At 53.8% G+C, this 23,820-nt stretch overlaps 1 protein-coding gene across 1 annotated transcript in view; it reads left to right on the top strand.

Annotated features, from left to right (window-relative positions):
* Positions 1 to 23,820, top strand: part of patj (PATJ crumbs cell polarity complex component) — a 98,707-nt gene that overhangs the window by 18,766 nt on the left and 56,121 nt on the right. Inside the window, exons 12-22 of the mRNA XM_064331304.1 lie at positions 4,116 to 4,325; positions 4,814 to 4,930; positions 6,797 to 7,102; positions 7,529 to 7,607; positions 7,760 to 7,859; positions 9,363 to 9,443; positions 9,775 to 9,846; positions 10,097 to 10,274; positions 12,273 to 12,383; positions 14,664 to 14,723; positions 20,118 to 20,238. Of these exons, the coding sequence (XP_064187374.1) occupies positions 4,116 to 4,325; positions 4,814 to 4,930; positions 6,797 to 7,102; positions 7,529 to 7,607; positions 7,760 to 7,859; positions 9,363 to 9,443; positions 9,775 to 9,846; positions 10,097 to 10,274; positions 12,273 to 12,383; positions 14,664 to 14,723; positions 20,118 to 20,238 (1,435 nt within the window). The remainder of the gene's footprint in view (positions 1 to 4,115; positions 4,326 to 4,813; positions 4,931 to 6,796; positions 7,103 to 7,528; positions 7,608 to 7,759; positions 7,860 to 9,362; positions 9,444 to 9,774; positions 9,847 to 10,096; positions 10,275 to 12,272; positions 12,384 to 14,663; positions 14,724 to 20,117; positions 20,239 to 23,820) is intronic.

The following is a 23,820-nucleotide window of genomic DNA, read 5'->3' as shown; positions in this document are numbered from 1 at the left end:
GACAGTTTTCTCGGCCGCCTCGTGAGAACCTCGGCCAGCCCGGCCCTCCAGAGACGCCCGCGGGGAGAACAGAGCAGGGCGGGGTGAGGCCTGAGGGGGAGGTCAAGCAGCACGGTCCCCGGCCTCCTCCAAATTTACTGTCAGCCCGACACCACAGGAAAGAGTTTATACATGGAGCACCCTCGCTTCTGTACGGAAAAGCCAGAGAACACACCCGATGAATTCAGTCATTTACTCAAGCGGCCTATGCTGTCAATCAACCACCCCCGCCCAGCTTCAAGGGAAGCTTCCCCTCTGTAAGTCCAGTGGAGAGGCGTGTTGCAGTCTGCCTCTGTAATTAGCACACATTATGTGTGGCTAGGAAGCCCTTGCCATTAAACTACTGAAGGACTGATATTTACCCTGATGTCCCTCAGATTTCATATCCATACTGCTCTACTGTCATGTTTTCAATATGTGATCTTCATTGATGATGTGCAAGTAATTAGCACCCTATTAGCTCATTGTCCTGGTTTCCTTTGTTCTTATTTCTGGGGTATAGCTTTAAAAAAGTATATGTATATAAGCACGTGTATTCGTACAATTCAGATAATTTTCACTTTCACTGGTTATCTTAGTTTCACCCAAGCTCTGAGACGGAGAGACGGTATCATTTTGTGATGAATAGCAGTCCTGTCTGTCAAAGCGCTTCCTCACTAAACCAGGTGCCCCCTGGTGTGTGCCCACAAAAGGTGCAGACGGGGTGCAGTCATCAGATCAGAAGGTTTCTCCATTTTCATAAAAAATGCTGCTCGAGTCCATTAATGAACAATTAAACCTAAATGAATTTGAGCGAGCGGAGATTTAGCGGCCAGCGCTCGTGTGAAAGCCGCTGTTTTGATCTCGGTTTGACAAACGGTTACTTGGAAACGCTCCGCTTCGCGGTATTGAGTGCTTCGACACGGATGCAGTCGGGAAGAACGTCAGCATAAACGCGCAGTAATGGCTCCTCGCAGCACTGCTGGAGTTGTCATTTTTGAATGATAATTGACTCCAGGACTGTAGCATGTAAGTCAGCTGCACCCCCCCCCCCCACACCCTCCACCCCCCCTAGACGAGTCCCTGGTTCTTTATGCCGGCCCCTAAATCAGAGCCGCAGCGGAGAGAGGGCATAAATAAGGGAGGAAGGGCTTCTTGGAGCTGACAGGCCCCGAGAATCAATATGGAACGCGGCAGGCCGTCCGGTCCTGATGACGTACGCCCCCCCCCCCCAGCCCCCCCAGCCCCCCCTCCCACCCCTCTGTTTGCAGAGCCCCCAGCGCAGCCTCCCGCTCCCGGCCCGTTTGGCGATATTTAAGCGCTAGTTCGCTGACATCACCGCCCGTGTGGGACGAGGTGGGGGAGGGGGGTTGTTCTCGAAACGAAACACGCTTGGCTGAAACTCGCGGAGCTGGACAATGCAGCCTGTGTCTGTGCAAAGGACCAGCTGGACTGGAACTTCAAACCCCCCCCCATCTCAAACTTTTTCCTGTCTGTTTTTTTTTCTTTTTTTCCTTCCTCCTCTTTTTTCTTCTCCCTGTTCCACTGTGTTCCAGTGTTTATCCGCCCCTTCTGCAGGCCTCAGTTCACCTCGCCCCAAAATTGCCTTTTTTTTTCTTTTTTCCCTTCCTCTTTCCCCCGGACCGCGCTCTGCACCGGCGGTAAATTGTGTAATCAGTCCTGGTAATTGGACCCAACACTGGGCCCTGTTCTTTTCACTTCTCCTTCCTGAGGTCTGTCCGCCGGAGTCTTCATCACGGCCCGGGCAGGGCGCTCCTCCCCGGCGAGGCCCGCTGGCTCTCCCGGGCTCCAGTCAGCTCTCAGTCTGCGCTCACCTGCAGGAAAAAAGTGCCGCTGAGCTCCTCCGCCGCTTAATGATCCGAGCGGCTGAATCGATGGTGTGGAGCCCGAGCTCGGGCTGTAGGGCTTTGGGCTGTAGGGCTTTGGGCTGTAGGGCTGTAGGGCTTTGGGCTGTAGGGCTTTGGGCTGTAGGGCTTTGGGCTTTGGGCTGTAGGGCTTTGGGCTTTGGGCTGTAGGGCTGTTGGGCTGTTGGGCTGTATGGCTTTGGGCTGTAGGGCTGTAGGGCTGTAGGGCTGTAGGGCTTTAGGCTGTAGGGCTTTGGGCTGTAGGGCTGTAGGGCTTTGGGCTTTGGGCTTTGGGCTGTAGGGCTTTGGGCTGTTGGGCTGTTGGGCTGTAGGGCTTTGGGCTGTAGGGCTGTAGGGCTTTGGGCTGTTGGGCTGTAGGGCTTTGGGCTGTAGGCTGTAGGGCTTTGGGCTGTAGGCTGTAGGCTGTAGGGCTTTGGGCTGTATGGCTTTGGGCTGTAGGGCTTTGGGCTGTAGGGCTTTGGGCTGTAGGCTGTAGGGCTTTTGGCTGTTGGGCTGTAGGGCTGTAGGGCTGTTGGGCTGTTGGGCTGTAGGGCTGTAGGGCTGTAGGGCTTTGGGCTGTAGGGCTGTAGGGCAGGTTCACTGCAGGTATTTTGGTGTGCAGCCCTGGTTCTGTGATGTAAAGTGCACTAACCAAAATGAGGAGAGTATTAGGCTCTGTGCTTTGTTAGCATTCCGCTCAAGCTAATAATCCATTAGCCAAATAGCTGTGGTCTCCGCACGAGTCTGCTCTCAGGTGTGTGTGTTTTTGTGTGTGTGTGTGTGTGTGTGTGTGTCCGTCTCTGTGGCATGTGTCCATCCCTGTGTGTGTGTGTGTGTGTGTGTGTGTGTATATGTGTGTGTGTGTGTGTGTGTCACTCTGTGCCTGTGTGTGTGTGTGTGCGTGTGCGCGTACTTTTTCCCTTACGTGCCCGTGTGAGCTGTGTACAGTCACCGTGGGCTTGGTGTTCTCGGCACACACATCCCTGGGAGAGCAGAGCACAAAGTCCCTTTCATTTCAGATCTGCAGTGCGCTCCACACTCCGCCCTGCACGGGACGGCCCGCATCGGCCTCCCCGCTGGCCAATCACAGGCCTTCTCCCCACCTTGAGAATCCCAGCGTACCCAACGCTTATGCAGCCAATCATTTTTCATTTCTTCGCAGCGTCAGAAAAGATGACCATAAACGCGTCGCTCCTGCTACGGACAGATAGATGTCCTTGCTAATTACCGGAGTACAGCTTCAGTTCTTCCGTTGGAATAACCACTTGTTAATCACTTTTATATTGTCAGTCGTCACATAAAATCAGCCCATATGGGTCATCAAATATATTGTGGGACGCATCAAATTGGAGCTGAATTGCAGTTTTATGGCCTAGCCTGCGCGTAGCATGATTGATACCTGTGACACTTCCGCAGAAAGGAAAAGTATGCGGTGCTTTCTGGCTTCGGTAAAGAACTCAAAGTGCTCAGCTGGCTGACGGTGGTTCTAGGCCTCTCGGTCAGAATGGGAAAGCACATACTTGTGGTTCTGCGACCTCATTGGCTAGCTGTGATTTCTTTGTTTATGATGCCCGTGAGCATTATAAACGCACATTGAAGGTTGCACTTTTGTGGTCACCCCCCTGTCCTGCAGCATTCGTGCATAATTGTAGTAAACACCGATACTGAAATAAGAACTTTGAGTGTGAACAGGGCTTTACTTCATGGGTCATTTAGCCTTTTCCGGAGAGCACAAATGTGTAATTTGCTGCCTGCTTTTCTCCCCGCTCAGAACAGGTGCTCTCTCTCCCTCTTAATTGGCCTGACACTGCTGCTTACCTGTGACTGGCCGCAGCCCTTGACTGACAGGTGGGCGGGTCTGCACCCTAATCACAGCCCCTAGCAGACCACAGTATCTGCACTTCTGAGGAATGGGGTTTCAGCAAGGCCCTTTATCACACTGCATCGGCCCAGACCCGGTCCTCCGAACGTACTCAATAAGCGCTGAAAGTTGTAGAGAACTCTGGCGTTGTGGCCGTAGCGTAAGGTCATTTTAAGGTGTCCGCGAGTAAAACGCCAGCGCAGCATTGCGCCAGTCTCTTTGTGCTGTGTCTGTATTTGCAGCGTGTGCGAGCGAGCGAGCGAGCGTGCGTGTGCGCGCGCGGGTCCGTGTGTGTGTGTGTGTGTGTGTGTGTGCGCGTGCCGAGCCGAGCGCCTGACTCCGGTTGCCGTGGTCTCTGCTGCCCTCTGCAGGATCCGCTGGACGTCGCGCGCTCGGTCATAGTCATCCGCTCCCTGGTGCCCGGGGGCGTCGCCGAGACCCACGGCGGCATCCTCCCCGGCGACCAGCTGGTGTTCGTCAACGACACGCACCTGGACACCTGTCACCTGCCGCAGGCCGTGGAGGTGCTGAAGGCCGCTCCTCCCGGAAAGGTGTACCTGGGCATCCGGAAGCCCCTGGTGGTGAGCGGCGTCCTCGCAGTCGATACTTTCTATTGAATTAAATGCATGATCTAAAACACATGGAGCTGTGTTCTTATTGTGAGCGATTATGCTAACACCCGCCCTGCTGTCCCCTTCAATCCAATCAGATATTTCTGGTTTTCTGGTTTGAGGAGTGATAAGAGTAGTTGTGGTGATTGATATGCACTCTCAAAGCAGATGTGTAAAAAAACAACACGTGTCATTTTTAAACTCACCCCCTCTGTCTAATTCAGCACATTTTTTGTTCCTTTCTGCACAGTCTGTGTTAAGAAGCCTCCCCTTGTAACACATACTGCAAATTGTGTATTTGTAACTTAAAAATAGTAAAACGGTGTGTTGGACACATTCTTTTTGAGAGTGCTGCTCTCTGCTCTGCTTGTTATACCCAGCAGTGGGCCTCTAATTAGAGGTTTCTTTAGCACTAGCATGGGTGTGTGAAACCTTGGTCTGTGTCTCGCCCTGGACAGACGGAGGAGGCTCACGATGATGGATGGGTGGAGCCGGAGGTGGAGTCCACTGGAGGACGGGCTGAAGAGACGGAGGACAGGGAGTCCCTCAGACAGAAGAGCTCTCCTGTCCCTCAGGTGATCTGACGCTCCCCGCCCTCCTCCTCCTCCTCCTCCTTTCTGAATCCCGACTGACAGGCAACATGCTCACAGTACTGCTGCCATATAACAGCAATGCTACAACATTGACGAAACATTCCAGTAACCTTGTGAGAACATTTTGTGTTGGCTGGGATTAAATATATTACTACAGCCTGAGTGAAATAGTGACACATCAGTCCAGGCACATATGTTTTATTCTTTTCGAATTAAATATTAATACATGGAATTTGTTTTATTGGCAGTGTTTTCCTGTTTGTTTATTTCCTGCTGCCTTGGTGTGTTTTAATCCTGGTTTTAGGTGTAATAGTGTTTGTGTCTGACACGAGCGCTGTGTGTGCGTGGCGGTGGATTCAGGGCCGCTAGAGGAGTTCAGGGGATCGGGCCCAGCAGGGAGCTGAGTTACGGCGCGTCATCCGGTCGATACCGCTAGCGTTAGCGACGGACGGAGAGCGAAAGCCTCGCGCCACGCGAAGGTTCTCTCTCCGCTTCTGACGGAAAGGTCCGCGGCTCTGTCTCGGGGCGAGGTGACGAATTGCCCGCGTCTGCGACCGCGCGCTCGGGGAGGGGGAGAGAGAGGATGATTTTTTTTTTCCACGCCGGTTGAAAAATTATCGAGCCGTGCCCTTGCTTGACCTCGGCCGCGGGCGAGGACCGAGCGTTCCGGTTCCGCCCAGAGAAGAGAACTTGGTCCAGGTGCGCCGCTAGCCCTCTCCGGCCCGGGGCGTCCCGCGTCATCCTCGAATTTTTAGCAAAGATGTAATTGCGGCGAGGAGCGGAGCGGCCGTAGTAAATCTACCAAAAACGAGACTAATTGTGCCATTAAGATTTTAGACTCGGCACATTTTTCACGGCAAATTGGTTCTGGGCTGCGAGGGGCCCGGACGGGGGGGTGGGGGGGGGGGTGGTGGGGGGGGGAGGCGCTGACTCGGCCGTTTCCGCGGCGAGGGAAAAGTGCGTTTTCAGCTCTTACCATCCTTAAGTGCGTCTGGGCGAGTGTGCGGTGAGGACAGGCCCTCCGCGGCCCCGCCCTGCCCCCGGGGATAAAGGCCTCTCTGTATGCGCCGCACGGGAGAGGAGCGCTTTCCACAGATCAGAAGTTTCTGATAGAGGCGGTTAAGAGAAGAAAGAGAGAAAAAAAGAGAAGGGGACACGATCGGGTTCTGAGCCTCGTTCGTAAGAAAGGCCCTCTTTCAGCCGAGAGGGTTTTGGATATCTGGCCCGGATCAGAGAGTGACTTAGTGCTTTGTTTGGGCCTTCAGATAAGCAAATAACTTAATTTGTATCTGGAAAGCCGGAGCTGTTCGGTGGGGTTGCGGCAAAGGCAAGGGATCGGAGGCCGGGTCAGGTGATCGCTGCAGCTGCGGCGCTCGAACCCAGACAGCCGAGATCTCCCGGGCTCCCAGGGCAGCCTGGTGGTCAGGTTCATCCTGTGAAGGCGCTGTTCCAGCATACGGTTTGGCCGCAAGGTCTGCTGCTGAATCCGGTCCATGACAGGGCCCATTAGTGTTGGTCACAGGAACATTTATTTCCAAGGACCCAGAAATATCTTTGTGTTTTTGTGGGGTTAAACTTCCACATCCGATGAGAGTGTGCAGGGGGTTTGGTGTGAGGTAAAGGGGTGGGGTGTGAGGTGAAGGGGTGTGGTTTGAGGTAAAAGGATGGGGTTTAAGGTAAAGGGGCGGGTGTGGTGTGAGGTAAAGGGATGGAGTTTAAGGTAAAGGGGCTTGGTGGGGTGTGAGGTAAAGGGGCGGGGTGTACTGTGAGGTAAAGGGGTGATATTTAAGGTAAAGGGGTGTGGTGTGGTACACAGTGTGAGGTGTTGGTCCTTTGTGGCTGTTCCAGAGTTTCGCTGATGAGGCTCCCAGCCCGCAGGAGCTGTCTGAGGAGCCGGAGTGGGTCCTGGACGGCTCCTTCTCCTGCCCCCGCTACTCCTCCCCCCCGGCTGCTGCCCAGGCCACGCCCGGCGGGGAGAGGGAGATGGCGGTGGACGAGGACGAAGAGGAGGAGGAGGAAGACAAGGACATCGGGTCCGAGGAGGAGGACGAAGCGCCACCCGTGTACCCCGAGCGCGACTCTCCCGTCTGGGGAGGACAGGCGGAGCTTGCTCCCGTGGACCCGCCCTCCATACAGGTCGACCTGTCCCAGCAGGTGCGTGAAGGGCGTGGCAGCCTGGACCCCTTAAGCCCAGTTCAGTCCAAAGATGCGTGATGCACCGAAACTGCAGCCGGTGACTGTTCACAATGTTCTAACACTCACCGCCTGCGATTAGACTAGTAGAATCGCCTGCTACGGCAAGCACCGGCATCAGAGGTTCTGAGACGGGTAGTGCACCCTGCTGCAGCTCGTTTCTGCGGCATTCTGAAACGGTTTTGACGTGTCCCGATTGTTTGGTCTGAACTGGGCTTTCCAGACCAATGAGTGACCCGGACCCTTGGGAATTAGCATCATAGTCATTCCTCGTTCTCTGTGGGTAACTATGGGGAAGTGTAAAGAGTACAGTGAACATGGGGTCATGTGACTGAGTACAGTGAACATGGGGTCATGTGACTGAGCGGTCCTCTGCTGTGCCAGCAGGAGGCAGAGGAAGAGGCCGAAACCCTGGCGGAGCTGCAGGCCGCTGGGCCGGGGCTGGAGCACATAACCCTGCTGCAGGGTGAGTCACAGGGGCGCTGTGTGTGTTTGATGAATTGGGTTGAGTGGACGCGGGCGGGTTTAACGTCCGTGTGCCGCGCGGTCCGTTCGCGCCCGGCGCTGTATGAGGCCGCGCCCCCCGCCCTGTTTAACCACGCCCCCACGTCTCCACAGAGCTGTCTGCTGGGATGTGGCGGGAGACCGGGGAGAGCGACGTGGACTCCGACTCCAGGAACGGAGGCTCCGAGCTCACCCTGACGGACACGGATACTGAGTGAGTGTGCACTCACAGCTCTGTGTACACACAGCATGTACATGTGCGCACATACACACACACATACACACACACACACACACACACACACACACACACACACACACACAGACTCTTACACATACACGCAAACAAACTATTACACACACACACAAACTCTTACACATATGCACACACAAACTCTTACACACACACACACACACATACATACATACATGTGTGTATACATGCATACACAAACACACTAACACACACATACACACACATTCACTCATAAACATAAACTCATACTTTTAGTTTGTTTGTTGACTTGTTCCTGCAAATTTTGCCCTTGAACTTTGTACCACGAATAATAGACTCTGACTCATTTTTCAGTTCCTACACAATTATATTACATCCTATATGTATATCACTGTGCAGTTTATGGAATGATTCCCAAGTTATACAGGGTAGTTTGTGCTCATCGCGCATCTCAGTATGTTGCTTGGTTTTCTCCCTGCCTGTCCTCAACAATGGCTCTTTCAATCAGAGCACTACTCAAAGATCAGAGAGTCCGATAGTTTAACAAAGCAACCCCGCAGGATCCAACAGGATGCACGATTGTTTGAAATGCCCTCATGGTTGGCTATTCTGGTGTGTGTAATTGATTCACTTTAATGCTGGATTTATTCACTCGTATAAATCACAAGAGGGGTTGTAGCTCCATCTGCTGGTGAAACAATGTAATAGCACGGCCCTTAAAAATCAGTGGCTGAAAAACCCCACTGCCTTGACAAGCCATGGATGAGTAACAAGCTTTGTACGATGGGTTTTTGAAGTGAAACGTGCAATGTGAGCGAAAAATGAAATAAAAAGAAAGCGAACCTGGCAGAGGGGTGTATTTTCCATCCCCGTCCCTCAAAGCCCGTACGTGCGTTTTAGCAGATAAAAGGTGCTGATGGAGAGGGAGGTCACGCTGTAAAACGTCTCCGTCGCTGCCAGCTGTGTCTCCCATCACTGCGGTGGAGAACGCGCGAAGCGAGGGAGAGCCGGCTCCTTCTTCGAATCCTGACATCTCGCGGAACGCCGAAAGCGCCGCGATCGTTCTGATCGGTTGGGCCGCTCTGACTTGGCGCCTTCTCCTTTCTCTCCCGCCCGTGTGCAGCGAAGTCGATCGAGCAGGGTCGAATGCGCTTTTTGCGTTCCAGATCAGATTTGAGGATTAACGGTGTTGGAATTCATTTAATAATCTGAGAGGCACTTTCACCTGTAGAAAAATGCATTGCGTGCCTTACATACTTGAGCTGTAGCAATTTGAAATGGAGATAGGACTGCTGTGTGAGTATTGATTTATCCCTTAGTCTGCAGGGAGTGGTCACTGAGTCTATTGGCGTATGTCTTTATGCAATCAGCTGGACGGTTATGGGTCCACATTTATAAGCCCACAGAGTTCATCCCATGAAGTGCTCGTTTTAACCTTCACAATGCTCCTTGCGTTTTCCCCCACTCTTGTGATTTCATCAGATCTGTCCAATCGGCTGCTCAGGAGAAGGGAAAGAGGAGGAGCCAGGGTGCATCCAGGCCATCTATCCGAGGAGGATACAGGTACAGAACACTTTAATACGCATCTCAGAATGCTTCCATCCGCAGTTCAATTAAGTGGAATTAAAGCGATTCGTTTAGCTCACCAAGCTATTTACACTTCCAGATCTGTCAGTGACCTGAGTGTTTTGTAGAGAGCTGATTGACATAGGAGTAGTGTTAGGTCAGTGTTGTTGCTGTTACATTCTAGTTGTCATGTGCAAGCTTCTGTTGAAGGCTTGTGCTTTTCGTCTGGAAGTTTCTTTGGTGTCACTGTATTTGTCTGTGGTTATGTTGGAGCTGTTATTACAGCTGTGCAGGCAGTCAGCATATTTCTCCCCCCCCCCCTCCCCAGAGACTTACCTGAGAGAGAGGAGGGAGAAGGAGAGGAAACGCCCGTGTTCAGTCACTGGGGTCCCCCACGCAGGTATGTCTGTCTGTCCCTTACGCCACTGTGAGGCGTGTGTCTGTCCGTTTCACCACTCGGGTACGTTTGTCTTTTTCTCTCAACGTACTCTTCTCCTTTAAACACAGTATACACCTTTTAACTCTTATTCATTGTGTGTGTATGTGTGTGTGTGTGTGTGTGTGTGTATGTGTGTCGTATTTGTGTTGTGTGTGTGTGTGTGTGGGTGTGGTGTGTGTGGTGTTTGTATTGTGTGTGTGTGTGTCTGAAGGGTGGAGGTGTGGCAGGAGCCGCAGGAGTCTCTGGGCATCAGCATCGTTGGCGGCCGCACCGTGATCAAGCGTCTGAAGAACGGCGAGGAGCTGAAGGGCATCTTCATCAAGCAGGTGCTGCCAGACAGTCCCGCTGGGCGCACTCAGGCCCTCAAGACCGGAGACAAGATCCTGCAGGTGAGGAACAGGAACCCTGCTAAAGCACGGCACCTCAGCTGTGTCTTACCGCTCTCCAACTCTGAGCAAGAGCTTCTTTAAAACTGAACTATTATCTGTCTTACCGCTCTCCAACTCTGAGCAAGAGCTCCTCTAAAACTGAACTATTATCTGTCTTACCGCTCTCCAACTCTGAGCAAGAGCTCCTCTAAAACTGAACTATTATCTGTGTCTTACCGCTCTCCAACTCTGAGCAAGAGCTCCTTTAAAACTGAACTATTATCTGTCTTACCGCTCTCCAACTCTGAGCAAGAGCTCCTCTAAAACTGAACTATTATCTGTGTCTTACCGCTCTCCAACTCTGAGTAAGAGCTCTAAAACTGAACTATTATCTGTGTCTTACCGCTCTCAACTCTGAGTAAGCTCTTAACTGAGACTATTATCTGTGTTAGCTTCACTCTGAGTAGAGCTCTGTAAACGAACTATTATCTGTGTCTTACCGCTCTCCAACTCTGAGAAGAGCAAGAAGAACTCCTGTCTCATCATAAGGCTCCTAACTGATTATCGTGTCTTACCGCTCTCCAACTCTGAGCAAGAGCTCCTTTAAAACTGAACTATTATCTGTGTCTTACCGCTCTCCAACTCTGAGCAAGAGCTCCTTTAAAACTGAACTATTATCTGTGTCTTACCGCTCTCCAACTCTGAGCAAGAGCTCCTTTAAAACTGAACTATTATCTGTGTCTTACCGCTCTCCAACTCTGAGTAAGAGCTCTGAAAACTGAACTATTATCTGTGTCTTACCGTCTCCAACTCTGAGTAAGAGCTCTAAAACTGAACTATTATCTGTGTCTTACGCTCTCAACTCTGAGTAGAGCTCTAAAACTGAACTATTATCGTGCTTACCCTCCAACTCTGAAGAGCTCCTCAAAACTGAACTATATTGTATCTTACGTCTGAGCTCTGAAAGAAGAGCTCCTGCTTAAACACGAACTCCTCGTGTCTTACGTCTCAACTTGAGAAGAGCTTCTAAAACTGACTATTATCTGTGTCTTACCGCTCTCCAACTCTGAGTAAGAGCTCCTTTAAAACTGAACTATTATCTGTCTTACCGCTCTCCAACTCTGAGCAAGAGCTCCTCTAAAACTGAACTATTATCTGTGTCTTACCGCTCTCCAACTCTGAGTAAGAGCTCTAAAACTGAACTATTATCTGTGTCTTACCGCTCTCCAACTCTGAGTAAGAACTCCTCTAAAACTGAACTATTATCTGTGTCTTACCGCTCTCCAACTCTGAGCAAGAGCTCCTCTAAAACTGAACTATTATCTGTGTCTTACCGCTCTCCAACTCTGAGCAAGAGCTCCTTTAAAACTGAACTATTATCTGTGTCTTACCGCTCTCCAACTCTGAGTAAGAGCTCTAAAACTGAACTATTATCTGTGTCTTACCGCTCTCCAACTCTGAGTAAGAGCTCTAAAACTGAACTATTATCTGTGTCTTACCGCTCTCCAACTCTGAGTAAGAGCTCCTTTAAAACTGAACTATTATCTGTGTCTTACCGCTCTCCAACTCTGAGTAAGAGCTCTAAAACTGAACTATTATCTGTGTCTTACCGCTCTCCAACTCTGAGTAAGAGCTCCTTTAAAACTGAACTATTATCTGTGTCTTACCGCTCTCCAACTCTGAGCAAGAGCTTCTTTAAAACTGAACTATTATCTGTGTCTTACCGCTCTCCAACTCTGAGTGAGCAAGAGCTCCTTCAAAACGAAAACGAAAAAAGAAATTTTATCAGTGCTCTACCTAACTCTGTCTGTGAATGAGACTAACATCTTTAAAATAGAAAATGCTATGAGTGTCAGTATCTTACTGTACTGTAGCTCTGAAAGAGAAGAGCCACCCTGCTTAAACAGGAATCCCCAGGCTGTTATTAAAGAGTCTCAGCAATGACTCACTGTGATCTCTGACCGCTCTCTCTTTCTCTATCTCTCTTTCTCACCCTCCCTCCTGCCGTCTCTCCCCCAGGTGTCAGGGGTCGACCTGTCGAACGCCAGCCACGAGGAAGCGGTGCAGGCCATTAAAGGAGCCGGCAGTCCGGTGGTCTTCATCGTCCAGAGTCTGTCTGCCACTCCGCGGGTAACACAATATCTCTCTCACGCGCTGTCACATGCTAACACACACACACACACACACACACACACACACACACACTCTCTCTCTCTCCCTCAGCCTTTCCTTTTCAGCCTGTTATTTGTACCTGTTATATTTTTCATCTTATTTTTCTGAATGTGAAGTTCCCATTAAAACTCTTTCAGCCTGACTCTCTCCACTGAGATTCTGAAACACACACAAGCTTGAGCCGCTCTGTCTCTCTCCACTGAGATTCTGAAACACACACAAGCTTGAGCCGCTCTGTCTCTCCACTGTGATTCTGGAGCACACACAAGCTTGAGCCGCTCTGTGTCTCTCCACTGTGACTGAAACACACACAAGCTAGGGGTCGCTGTCACGCCAGCCACGGGATCTCGAGCATTAAAGGAGCCGCTCCGTGTCTCTCTCCCGAGATCTGACACACCAGCGTAACACAATCTATCTCTCTCCACGCTGTGACTGGACACACACAGCACCGCTCTCTCTCTCTCACTGGTCTCTCCCCCAGCTTTCCTTCAGCCTGTTAGTCTCCAATTAACTTTTCTGAAGAACCCAAAACCTTGGCTCTGACTCTCTCCACTGAGATTCTGAAACACACACAAGCTTGAGCAGCTCTGTGTCTCTCCACTGTGATTCTGAAACACACACAAGCTTGAGCCGCTCTCTCTCTCCGCTGTGATTCTGAAACACACACAAGCTTGAGCCGCTCTCTCTCTCTCCACTGTGATTCTGAAACACACACAAGCTGGAGCCGCTCTGTCTCTCTCCACTGTGATTCTGGAGCACACACAAGCTTGAGCCGCTCTCTCTCTCTCCACTGTGATTCTGAAACACACACAAGCTTGAGCCGCTCTGTCTCTCTCCGCTGTGATTCTGAAACACACACAAGCTTGAGCCGCTCTCTCTCTCTCCACTGTGATTCTGAAACACACACAAGCTTGAGCCGCTCTCTCTCTCTCCACTGTGATTCTGAAACACACACAAGCTTGAGCCGCTGTCTCTCTCCACTGTGATTCTGGAGCATGCACACAAGCTTGAGCCGCTCTTCTGCACATACTTCTGTAGGAGTTATGGGTGTTATCAGGCCAACTCAGCTGACTGAAAGCCCATTGGCTGAAACCCAATGTCAGGGGCTAGTTAAGTGCTGCCTAGTGAGGCCGCCAGCCCCAGGAAACACTGGTGTGGGTGGGAATCAGCACCAGAACGTGGGGTGCATGATGTGCTGTCTTAGCCAGCTGGCCACCTAACAACCCCAAAATATTGCATTGATTCTGTCCGTGCTTTTCAGCTTGTGGACCAGGCTTGTGTATGAGCAGTAGTATAGGATTTTAAAGTAAAGGAAGGACAGAGTGAAATGACACAGACGCTCAGGGTTATGCAGGTTAAGGTCCAAGTAGATGGACTGCATTTGATAACGCATGTCCAAGCGCTATTAATTGTGCTCTCATTGCAGCCCAGAACATTAGGTGTAGGGTTGGTGTCTGCTCAGACACTGACGCGGGCGAGGTTTGACACGGCCACCTCGACTGCCAGACAATCGGTCTTCCTCCGAGCTATGTCGCCTGGGTAAGAAAGGAAAGGACGCTAATGCCATCTGCCACCCCTCCTTCCTCTGGTGCGAGTCCCAGGCAGGAGGGCAGGTGGGCAGGTGGGCAGGAGGGCAGGTAGGCACGTCTCCGCTGAACCAACCGCTGGCTTTCCCAGCGCGACTTGTTACTGCTTGCTGGATGTCCTGCGCGGCCGGCGTCGCTAACGCGCTCTGACGCACCCTCGGCACGCCGCCGCCGCGTCCGCACGCTCGCTCCCCGGCGTCGCGGGGCGGCCATTACCGTCGTTTCCGCGATGAACACCGGAGCTGCGGGTAGCGGTGGCGTTTAGCCAGGAAGCTGGACGTTTTCCTCCTGAACGCTCCGCTTCACTTTGCCGCTGTTTTCTCTCTTCACGCGGTGGCCCATCGGCGGGATCGGCGTCCCGGTTTCAGAGATTCCCGCAGCAGCTCCTCTGCGTTAGCAGCACTTGCTTTACGAGCAGCTATGGGTTACCCTGTGAGAAGGGCAGGTCCCTGTTTCACCAAGCAGGATCACTGAGTCAGCTGGATAACAGCACTGAGTAAAACCCGGAACCCTCCCAAATCCAGAACATGGACTGAAGCAAAACGAGCCGTTCCAGGTTTTACTCAGCACAGTTATCCAGCTAACTCAGTAATCCTGATTCCTGAAACACCCCCCCCCCAGGTCTTCACTCACTCTGTGTCTCTCTCCGCAGCCTGTGTCCGTCATGGCTCCCAGCCTAGGCAAGCACAAGGCCAAGAGAAAGGCCGCACAGGTAAGACCCTCCGCTCCCCGGAGCCGTACGGTCCCGCCTCTGGCGCCGCCCTAAATCACCCCGCGGGGGTGTCAGCGCTGACCCCGCGTATATCACAGCCAGTCCCCGGCTCGGCGAAGGGAGCGCTGGTCTGGCGGCCCCTGGGGGGCTGATGTATTGATGGCGGCGCTTGGCCTTGTACAGTCCGTCATGTCTCTGTCGTACGTGTGCGATGCGATTGGTGTCTGCATTCAGGATAGAGGCCTGTGAATGTGATTCAGCATCACTTGGTGAAGCGGGCGTCACATTGTGGAAAGGTGTTATACTGACCCTTTGAAGAGTAGGTTTTTTTCGAATGCTTTCTTCAAAATTCAAAAGTTTTTAGCAATGTTCTAGAACTCCATTGCTTTTAATTACCAGTAGTGATCGTTACATCAGCATTTAGAATGTTCCGTTAAGAACATTCTAATCACATATTTGTGATCCCTTTGAAGAGTAGGTTTTTTGGAATGTTTTTTTGGAATTCCAAGTCGGTGTTCTAGGACTCTAATTACCAGTAGAGATTGTCACATCACCATTAGTGTTCAATTAAAAACATTAAAATCACGTTACCTTGAGGGGTTATTTGCGTGTATCTGCATGTGTGAATATCTGCATGTAGGGATGAAGCCGATCGACCTTAGTAATTGATAAGTGAAGTGTAGTGAGTCTGGATCTTGGCAGGTGCGGTAACGCAGCGCATTGGGTGTTGTTTGTCCGGGCTTTATATTCCTTGCCAGCAGCTGGCGCTGTTCTGCAGCCAGGATCAAACCCCCCTCCTCCTCCCCCCACCCGTCCGGGCCACGGCTCGTTTGCTCGCAGCCGAACGGGAGATGGCGCGGCGCGGATGGGGACGTGCGTCCGGAGCGCCCCGCACACGCAGCGAACCCCGTCCCTCCGGCGGTTAGCTGGAGCGCGAGCGCCCTGATTGGAGCAAATTGAAATTGTGATTGTTTGATTAATTTTTCTTATTGCCATTTTCATCACGGTCGGCTCTGGAGGACGGAGGAGATTGTTAACCACGGGCGCCAAAAGGTCCTAATTAGTGGAGGGAAATTTAATTATTATTCCACTGATCGCTCTGATGTAAAATTCATATCTGGGTTTGGATAAAAGAACTACCAGGGAGCAGCCCTAGGGAACCTCGGTGAGCGTGTACCTGCTTCTCAGATTGGATTTTTTTGCGGGCGGGCCTCAGGGAAAGCTTTAAGGGGGCTGGCCAGAGGGCGTTACAGGTCTGACCCTCCCCCTGCCCTGTTACTGCTCCCCCTGCCCTGTTACTGCTCCCCCTGCCCTGTTACAGCTCACCCGGCCCTGTTACAGCTCCCTCTGCCCTGTTACAGCTCCCCCTGCCCTGTTACCGCTCCCCCTGCCCTGTTACAGCTCCCCCGGCCCTGTTACAGCTCCCCCTGCCCTGTTACAGCTCCCCCTGCCCTGTTACAGCTCCCCTGCCCTGTCACAGCTCCCCCTGCCCTGTCACAGCTCCCCTGCCCTGTCACAGCTCCCCTGCCCTGTCACAGCTCCCCCTGCCCTGTTACTGCTCCCCTGCCCTGTTACTGCTCCCCCTGCCCTGTTACAGCTCCCCTGCCCTGTTACAGCTCCCCCTGCCCTGTCACAGCTCCCCTGCCCTTTCACAGCTCCCCCTGCCCTGTCACTGCTTCCCCTGCCCTGTTACTGCTCCCCCAGCCCTGTTACTGCTCCCCCTGCCCTGTCACAGCTCCCCCTGCCCTGTCACAGCTCCCCCTGCCCTGTCACAGCTCCCCTGCCCTTTCACAGCTCCCCTGCCCTGTCACTGCTTCCCCTGCCCTGTTACTGCTCCCCAGCCCTGTTACTGCTCCCCCTGCCCTGTCACAGCTCCCCTGCCCTGTCACAGCTCCCCCTGCCCTGTCACAGCTCCCCCTGCCCTGTTACAGCTCCCCTGCCCTGTCACAGCTCCCCTGCCGTGTTACAGCTCCCCCTGCCGTGTTACAGCTCCCCCTGCCCTGTTACAGCTCCCCCTGCCCTGTTACAGCTCCCTCTGCCCTGTCACTGCTCCCTCTGCCCTGTTACTGCTCCCCCTGCCCTGTTACTGCTCCCCCTGCCCTGTTACAGCTCCCCCTGCCCTGTTACTGCTCCCCTGCCCTGTTACTGCTCCCCTGCCCTGTTACAGCTCCCCTGCCCTGTTACTGCTCCCCCTGCCCTGTCACTGCTCCCCTGCCCTGTCACTGCTCCCCCTGCCCTGTCACAGCTCCCCCTGCCCTGTCACAGCTCCCCCTGCCCTGTCACAGCTCCCCCTGCCCTGTCACAGCTCCCCCTGCCCTGTCACTGCTCCCCCTGCCCTGTTACTGCTCCCCCTGCCGTGTTACAGCTCCCCCTGCCGTGTTACAGCTCCCCCTGCCCTGTTACTGCTCCCCCTGCCCTGTTACAGCTCACCCTGCCCTGTCACTGCTCCCCCTGCCCTGTTACTGCTCCCCTGCCCTGTTACTGCTCCCCCTGCCCTGTTACAGCTCCCCTGCCCTGTTACAGCTCCCCCTGCCCTGTTACTACTCCCCCTGCCCTGTTACTGCTCCCCCTGCCCTGTTACTGCTCCCCCTGCCCTGTAACAGCTCCCCCTGCCCTGTTACAGGTCCGACCTGCCCTGTTACTGCTCCCCCTACCCTGTTACTGCTCCCCCTGCCCTGTTATAGCTCCCCCTGCCCTGTTACTGCTCCCCCTGCCCTGTTACTGCTCCCCATGCCCTGTTACTGCTCCCCATGCCCTGTTACTGCTCCCCTGCCCTGTTACTGGTCCCCTGCCCTGTTACAGCTCCCCCTGCCCTGTTACCGGTCCCCCTGCCCTGTTACCGCTCCCCCTGCCCTGTTACAGCTCCCCCTGCCCTGTTACTGCTCCCCCTGACCTGTTACTGCTCCCCCTGCCCTGTTACAGCTCACCCTGCCCTGTTACTGCTCCGCCTGCCCTGTCACAGCTCCCCCTGCCCTGTCACAGCTCCCCCTGCCCTGTTACTGCTCCCCCTGCCCTGTTACAGCTCCCTCTGCCCTGTCTGTAGAAGTCTGGAGTCGCAGCTCACTTACGATGACTAAATTCATTCTGGCTTCAGCTATCTGCTACCGGGTGGTGGTAGCATCCGCTGCACAAAAGGTTTCTGTATACGCACGCTGAAGCTAGCGGCAAACTTCCCCTAAAACTGTTTTTTTTGGAAGGAAGCTGCTGTTTGTTCTGTAGAAGACATCGCTTAAAGGTGACTGAGTGCGTGACTCTCCTGGGGTAAACCCTAGTGGCCCCTCCCCCTTTACTTACTGTGTGGTGCTGAGCCCAGGGGGCGGGGCCGTGAGGAAGAGGGTGGTGGTGATCCCCAGACCCGGAGGAAGGCTGTAGCGCAGACAGCGGCGGCGGCTGATTAATGGTAATTGATGGAGCGTGAGCCGGGCCCCGGCGCCGGTGCGGGGGGGAGGAGGCGCCTAACGCGCCCGCCGGGCACACACGGGCGCAATTAGCCGTGATTAAACGCGCCGGCGCCGCGGTAAATACCCAGGAAATGGCCTCTTATTACTTATCCTCCGTCGTGAGGCGGGGGGGGGGGTGTTTTTGGGATTCTAACCGCCGCACGGTCGTCCCCGCGTGACCGGGCTGGCGATCGTAGCTGGCTGCTCCCCCGGCTGCTCCCCCGGCGGCCGCAGACGGTGCGGCTCGGCGGCGGACTCCGGCTCGTCTGAAGCGGGAGCGCGGGCGAAGTTGAGGCGCGGGCGACGCCAGTCCCGTCGGAGACGGCGGGGTGCGGGGGCGCAGTCTGAGCCCAAACCGAACCGCTGACGGGCGGGAGGAAACCGCGGCCTGATGGAGGCGGGGGGAGGGGGGGGGAATATTCATTATTATTATTATTTTTTACCATTACGATTTCCACTGTGACATTTCAAAGGAGTTTTCAAAAGGGTAAAACCAGCTTTTCTCCCAGAACTCAGAAGAGGGATAAAAAGAACTTTCTCTTTGTTTGTCCGCACCTGCCTGGGTGCATTATGGGAAGTTTGGTCCTCTCCGTATGATCCAGGGGCTGTGGCCCTGTCTTAGCATTGCATTTTAGATTCTCATGACCCTTTCGGCCCTTCTGCATGCCCTAAAGACACGTGTGTGTATAATCAAGCCCAGACACGTGTGTGTGTAATCAAGCCCAGACGCATGTAAAAGCTGCACCTTAACGTGGCGCACTGCGCGATTGCTTTGCGCTTGCGGTTCGCACACTTCGCTGATGATCAATCGCTTCGTTTTCCAGTCCAGCCTTTTCATTTCTCATTATCATCTGCATTCATCACAATGGCCTGCGCGCCGGCTTTAAAACTCTGAGAGGGCTCTTTGAGCTGATTGCCTGTAATTGATACACCTGCTGGCCATTAAAATGCCCCGCATGCGTAGCGGGTAGGTGAGGGAGTGTAGCGCTGACTGTGAAGCAGGAGCGAGTAGTGCGTTACCAATGCCAGCTGAGGTTTGGAAGAGAAAGGGTCTTAAGTCACATTTTTAAGAATTAAAGTTGTTTTATGCAAGCAGTAGAGGCCAGCTTTCTCGAAACCGCTCATCATGAACCAGCCGCACCAAGCCAAACGATACGGTGAAATATCTGGTGACCGCCACAGACGTTCCCGACGGACCGTTAATTATGCCCGTAATGTCTGGTATTTAGTGTCTGAGTTTCCCTTTCTGAGGTGCTAGCCCTACATATTGGGGAATGGAAAGGTGGAGTCTGAGCCAGCTACTCTTACGATCGTCTTATTTATTAAGGCTCACCTTCACTGCAGAGAGAATGGGATGTTCTTGGCAGCAGTGTCTGGAGCTGAACCATTCACAGGCCTGTACATCTCTCTCTCCCTCCTCTCTTGCCCCCTCTCGCTCTCTCTCTCTATTCCTCCCTCTTGCGCCTTTCTCTCTCCCTCTCCCTCCCTACCTCTCCCTCTCCCTCCCTCCCTCTCCCTCTCCTCTCCCTCCTCTCCTCCCTCCCTCCCTCCCTCCTCTCCTCTCCTCTCTCCTCTCTCTCTCTCTCCCCCTTCACTCCTCTCCCCCTCTCCCTCCCTCTCTCTCTCTCTCTCTCCCTCTCTCTGTACGTGGCACTGAAGCCTTCAGGATACTCTTGTGCAGTGGCTCATCTTCAGTAGGAGGATACGGGCCCCGCCCCCTCAGTGAAGCCGCAGTGTTGGAAAGCTCTCAGATTGATAGTGCAGAGACTGCAGCCTGAGGCTTCAGCTAGCGCTCATCTCTCGAGCCTCCCTCTCTCCCTGCCTCCCTCCCTCTCTCCCTCCCTCCCTCTCTCCCTGCCTCCCTCCTTCCCTCTCTCCCTCTCTCACTCGGCCGGCGGTGTTCGTCTCGAGCGTCCCGCGCGTTCTTCCTGACGCCCTTTCCTTTGATTGACAGAGCGCGTCCACAGGCAGCGCCCCTCCCCCGATGCGGCTCCCTCCCCCTTACAGGCCGCCCGGGGGGCAGGCGGAGGAGGAGACGGCGGAGGTGGAAGAGGAGGAGCTGGACAGAGCCAGAGGTGAGCCCGTTCCCGACCGCGCCCGAACCCCGCGCTCCGCTGCGGCGCGCGGGTCATCCGTCCCCCGGCTCCCGGCCCTGCCCCCTCCGCAGCTCGCTTAAAGCAGGGGTGTCAAACTCTGGTCCTGGAGGGCCTCGGTGTCTGCAGGTTTTTGCAGTTTCATTTTTAAACGGCGGCCAATAAAAACCTTGAAAACGAGGCATGTGACTCTGTAGCCAATCAGTGACTAAAATAAACTGCTCAAGTGCTGAAAACACCAAAAACCAACTAAAACCGGCAGACGCTGCAGCCCTAGAGGAGTCTGACACCCCTGACTTTAAGAAGGCTGCTGCAGCAGACCTGGATGTAATTGGATTACAGTGTGCCTGATGAAGGCCCCGGGGCAGCTCCGAGCCCAGGCTACATTAGCGGAGCCGCTGACTGTGAGCAGCAGTCTCACTGCTGCACCGTTTGTGCTGGAGGCAGCCGGAGAGGGAGCTGACCGCGCGTCTGCAGTTCATCCCCCCTGTCTGTGATTTGTGTGCCGGGAGGAGGGTTACTCAGCAAACAGTGCAAGCGCAGGTGCCTTTTTTTGCCTGAGCTCTTCCTGAACGCCGCTCAGTCCGTCCCTCCGCGGACGCAGAGCCGCAGAAAGGGAGGGCCTCGCGCCGTCCTGCTAAAACCGGCCAATCGGGCTTTGCGTTGCGGCGGGCTCGTTTCTTTCGCCGGCGTTCGTCCCTGCGCTTGCACTGTTGGCAGGCTGCTCCTGTGCCATGGCTCTGTCCGCAGCGATGAGGAGAGGCGAGGCTCTCCGCTCCAGTGGGCCCGCCCGCCAGGCTTCAAACGCCTAGCGCAGCAGGTCTGAACCCAGCCGGGACAGAGCCATTGTCACAGGAGCTGCTGACGTGTCCGTCTCCATGGCCGTGTGGTGTTTCTGTTACCCGCTCAGTGCTGTGCTGAGGGACTAGGCCACCTCTAAATGCCCCACATACACAGCCAAAGGCAGTACTACCTAACGAGCTCCAGTGCCACACAGGAAGTACTACCTAACGAGCTCCAGTGCCACACAGGAAGTACTACCTAATGACCTCCAATGCCACACAGGAAGTACTACCTAACGAGCTCCAATGCCACACAGGAAGTACTACCTAACGAGCTCCAGTGCCACACAGGAAGTACTACCTAATGACCTCCCATGCCCCACAGGAAGTACCACCCAACCACCTCCCATGCCCCCAGGAAGTACTACCAACACCTCCTGCCCCAGGCAAGTACCACCCAACCACCTCTACTGCCCTGTAGACAGTCCTGCCCAACCATGTCCACTTCCCCATAGTCAGTCCTACCCAGCCACCTCCACTGCCCCGTAGGCAGAACTCCCCCCCCCTACACCACCCCAGTGTATAGTACTCAGACCTCATTACTCCACACAGGCATGAATAGTGATTACTGCTTGCCAGTTCCACTGCGCCGTGCATTCTGTACGTGCAGCTGCAGTGATTACTGCGTAATGGGCTTCATTTGGTATGGATGAGTTGGGATAGTATTTCAAGCTGTAGGTACGGATGTAGAATGTGTTGCTGTGCAGGGTTGCTCTATTCTGGCCCCCGCAGCCAGTAGAACTGCTGGTCTTCTCCTGTACCTGATAGTTAATCGAATGATTCATGTCACTGATTGGCCAGGGATCTCACTCACCTGGCATCCTGGGCCTAAGTCAGATCCTGATTAGTGGGGAGCACTGAGAACCGCTGCTACTGCTGCTTGGTCAGCGTTAGCGCTTTTGTTTTCCATTATAAAGCAGGTTGTTTCTCTCCTGCATGCTGATTGCATGGGACTCTGCGCTATACTACGATTAAATCCAGTTCAGTTATTCAAATAGCCTGTTTGTGAACTGTCTCACTCCATGCACAAACTGTTACTTACAAATGATATTACAAAGTAAATAATACTGTGTCAGGAATGAGTTGTTTTGATGTGTGGTAACCGTTTTATAATGGCGATATGGCACTAGCGGCTGTGCTGTATCAGGAATATGTTTACAGGGGGTTGCCGCTTCACGTTGTGTCCAACAACCCTGTAGTCGTGACTACATTCACAATAGAGCACTGCCTTTCAGGCCATATTGCATAACTATCCCCTGGACTATAACTATTAACTGCAGTTTGCACGTGTGTGTTACTGGCATTTGTTGTTGTAGTTTTCACAGTATTAAGGCTGGTCTGTATGATAGTCTCACTGGATGAACACAAGTATAGAAATATGAGCACTTTCTCCTGTCCACTCGTTTCCTTTTCCTGTTAGTCACCATGAATATGCTCTGGAATGTGGTCGTTTCTTTCCTCTTTAAAACAGTCATTTCATCTGATCTAGATTTCATTATTGAGCTGCGCTGCCTGTCGGTAGGCAAATTTGGCTCATGAGTGGCTGTGAGTGCATTGCCTGGATAACTCCTGTGTGGGGCTTTTGCTTTTTAATGCATTTAGCTCAAAGTTATGCGAGGGTTAGGATTAATGGCTCCATCTGTCCCGCATATCTGTTTGTGGAGGACGCAGAGAAATGGCTGCTGTAACGGGGGGGCTGATGAGGGGGGGGCTGCGGCGCACTGTGAGCGTTTGTGAGGGAGGCGGGGGTCTGGGTGTTTATCTGGGATCAGGCCGTCGCTCGGGCGTATGAATAATAGAGAGGCTGTCGATGCTGCAGTGCGATGGACCTGGAACCCGCCGGAGGGCTCGGCTCGGCTCGGCTCCGGGCCGGACGCGCCGCGCCACGCGCTCCGAGGCTCGGCGAGAAGCCCGCCCGGATCCCCGTCCGCTCCGGCCCCGCGCCCGTTTCTCACCCGCGATCTCACGCCGGGTTCCTCTGCTCGACCGCTGAGCCGGGCTGACGAGGCTCGGTCCTGGGCGAAAAGGACCCCCCCCCCTTTCCCGCGTCGCGGGCGTTTGTTTAGCGACACTTCGCCTCGTGGGGGCTGTGACGAGCCATCGGCCCGCCCCCGGAACAATGCGGCTCTGTGGCGGGCGCTAACGCGGCGGGGGGGGGGGGGGGGGGTTAGGGACACGGATGCAGGCGGTGTAAGGAACAGATTGGTACCGTTCGGCTGTCTCAGTCCTGTGTGTTACTGGACCCGCAGTGTGTGTGCCAGAGGGTGCACTGCTCTGTGGATGACATCATGCGCCTCTGTTATTGTGATTCATACAGGGAAGATTTTTTTGGAAATGACCCAGTTGCTCGTGGCAGAGCAGGACACTGACATGCAAATGAAATCAGTAGCCTTTGTCTCTTTACTTCACACACCAGTTCCACAGTTTCAACACACACGCACACACATATATACGCACATGCGCACGTGCACACACACGCACACACACATGCACATGCATGCAGGCACACACACGCACATGCATGCAGGCACACACGCACACGCGCACACACATATATACGCACACGCACACGCACACACATGCAGGCACACACGCACACACACACACACATGCACACGCACACACATATATACGCACACGCACACGCATGCAGGCACACACGCACACGCATGCAGGCACACACGCACACACACACGCATAATTACGACACACTCAATCACCC

Source organism: Anguilla rostrata, chromosome 4 (assembly GCF_018555375.3).
Source record: "Anguilla rostrata isolate EN2019 chromosome 4, ASM1855537v3, whole genome shotgun sequence".
NCBI lineage: Eukaryota > Metazoa > Chordata > Actinopteri > Anguilliformes > Anguillidae > Anguilla > Anguilla rostrata.
The sequence above is the reverse complement of the archived record's forward strand: the minus strand, read 5'-3'. Positions and strand labels throughout refer to the sequence as shown.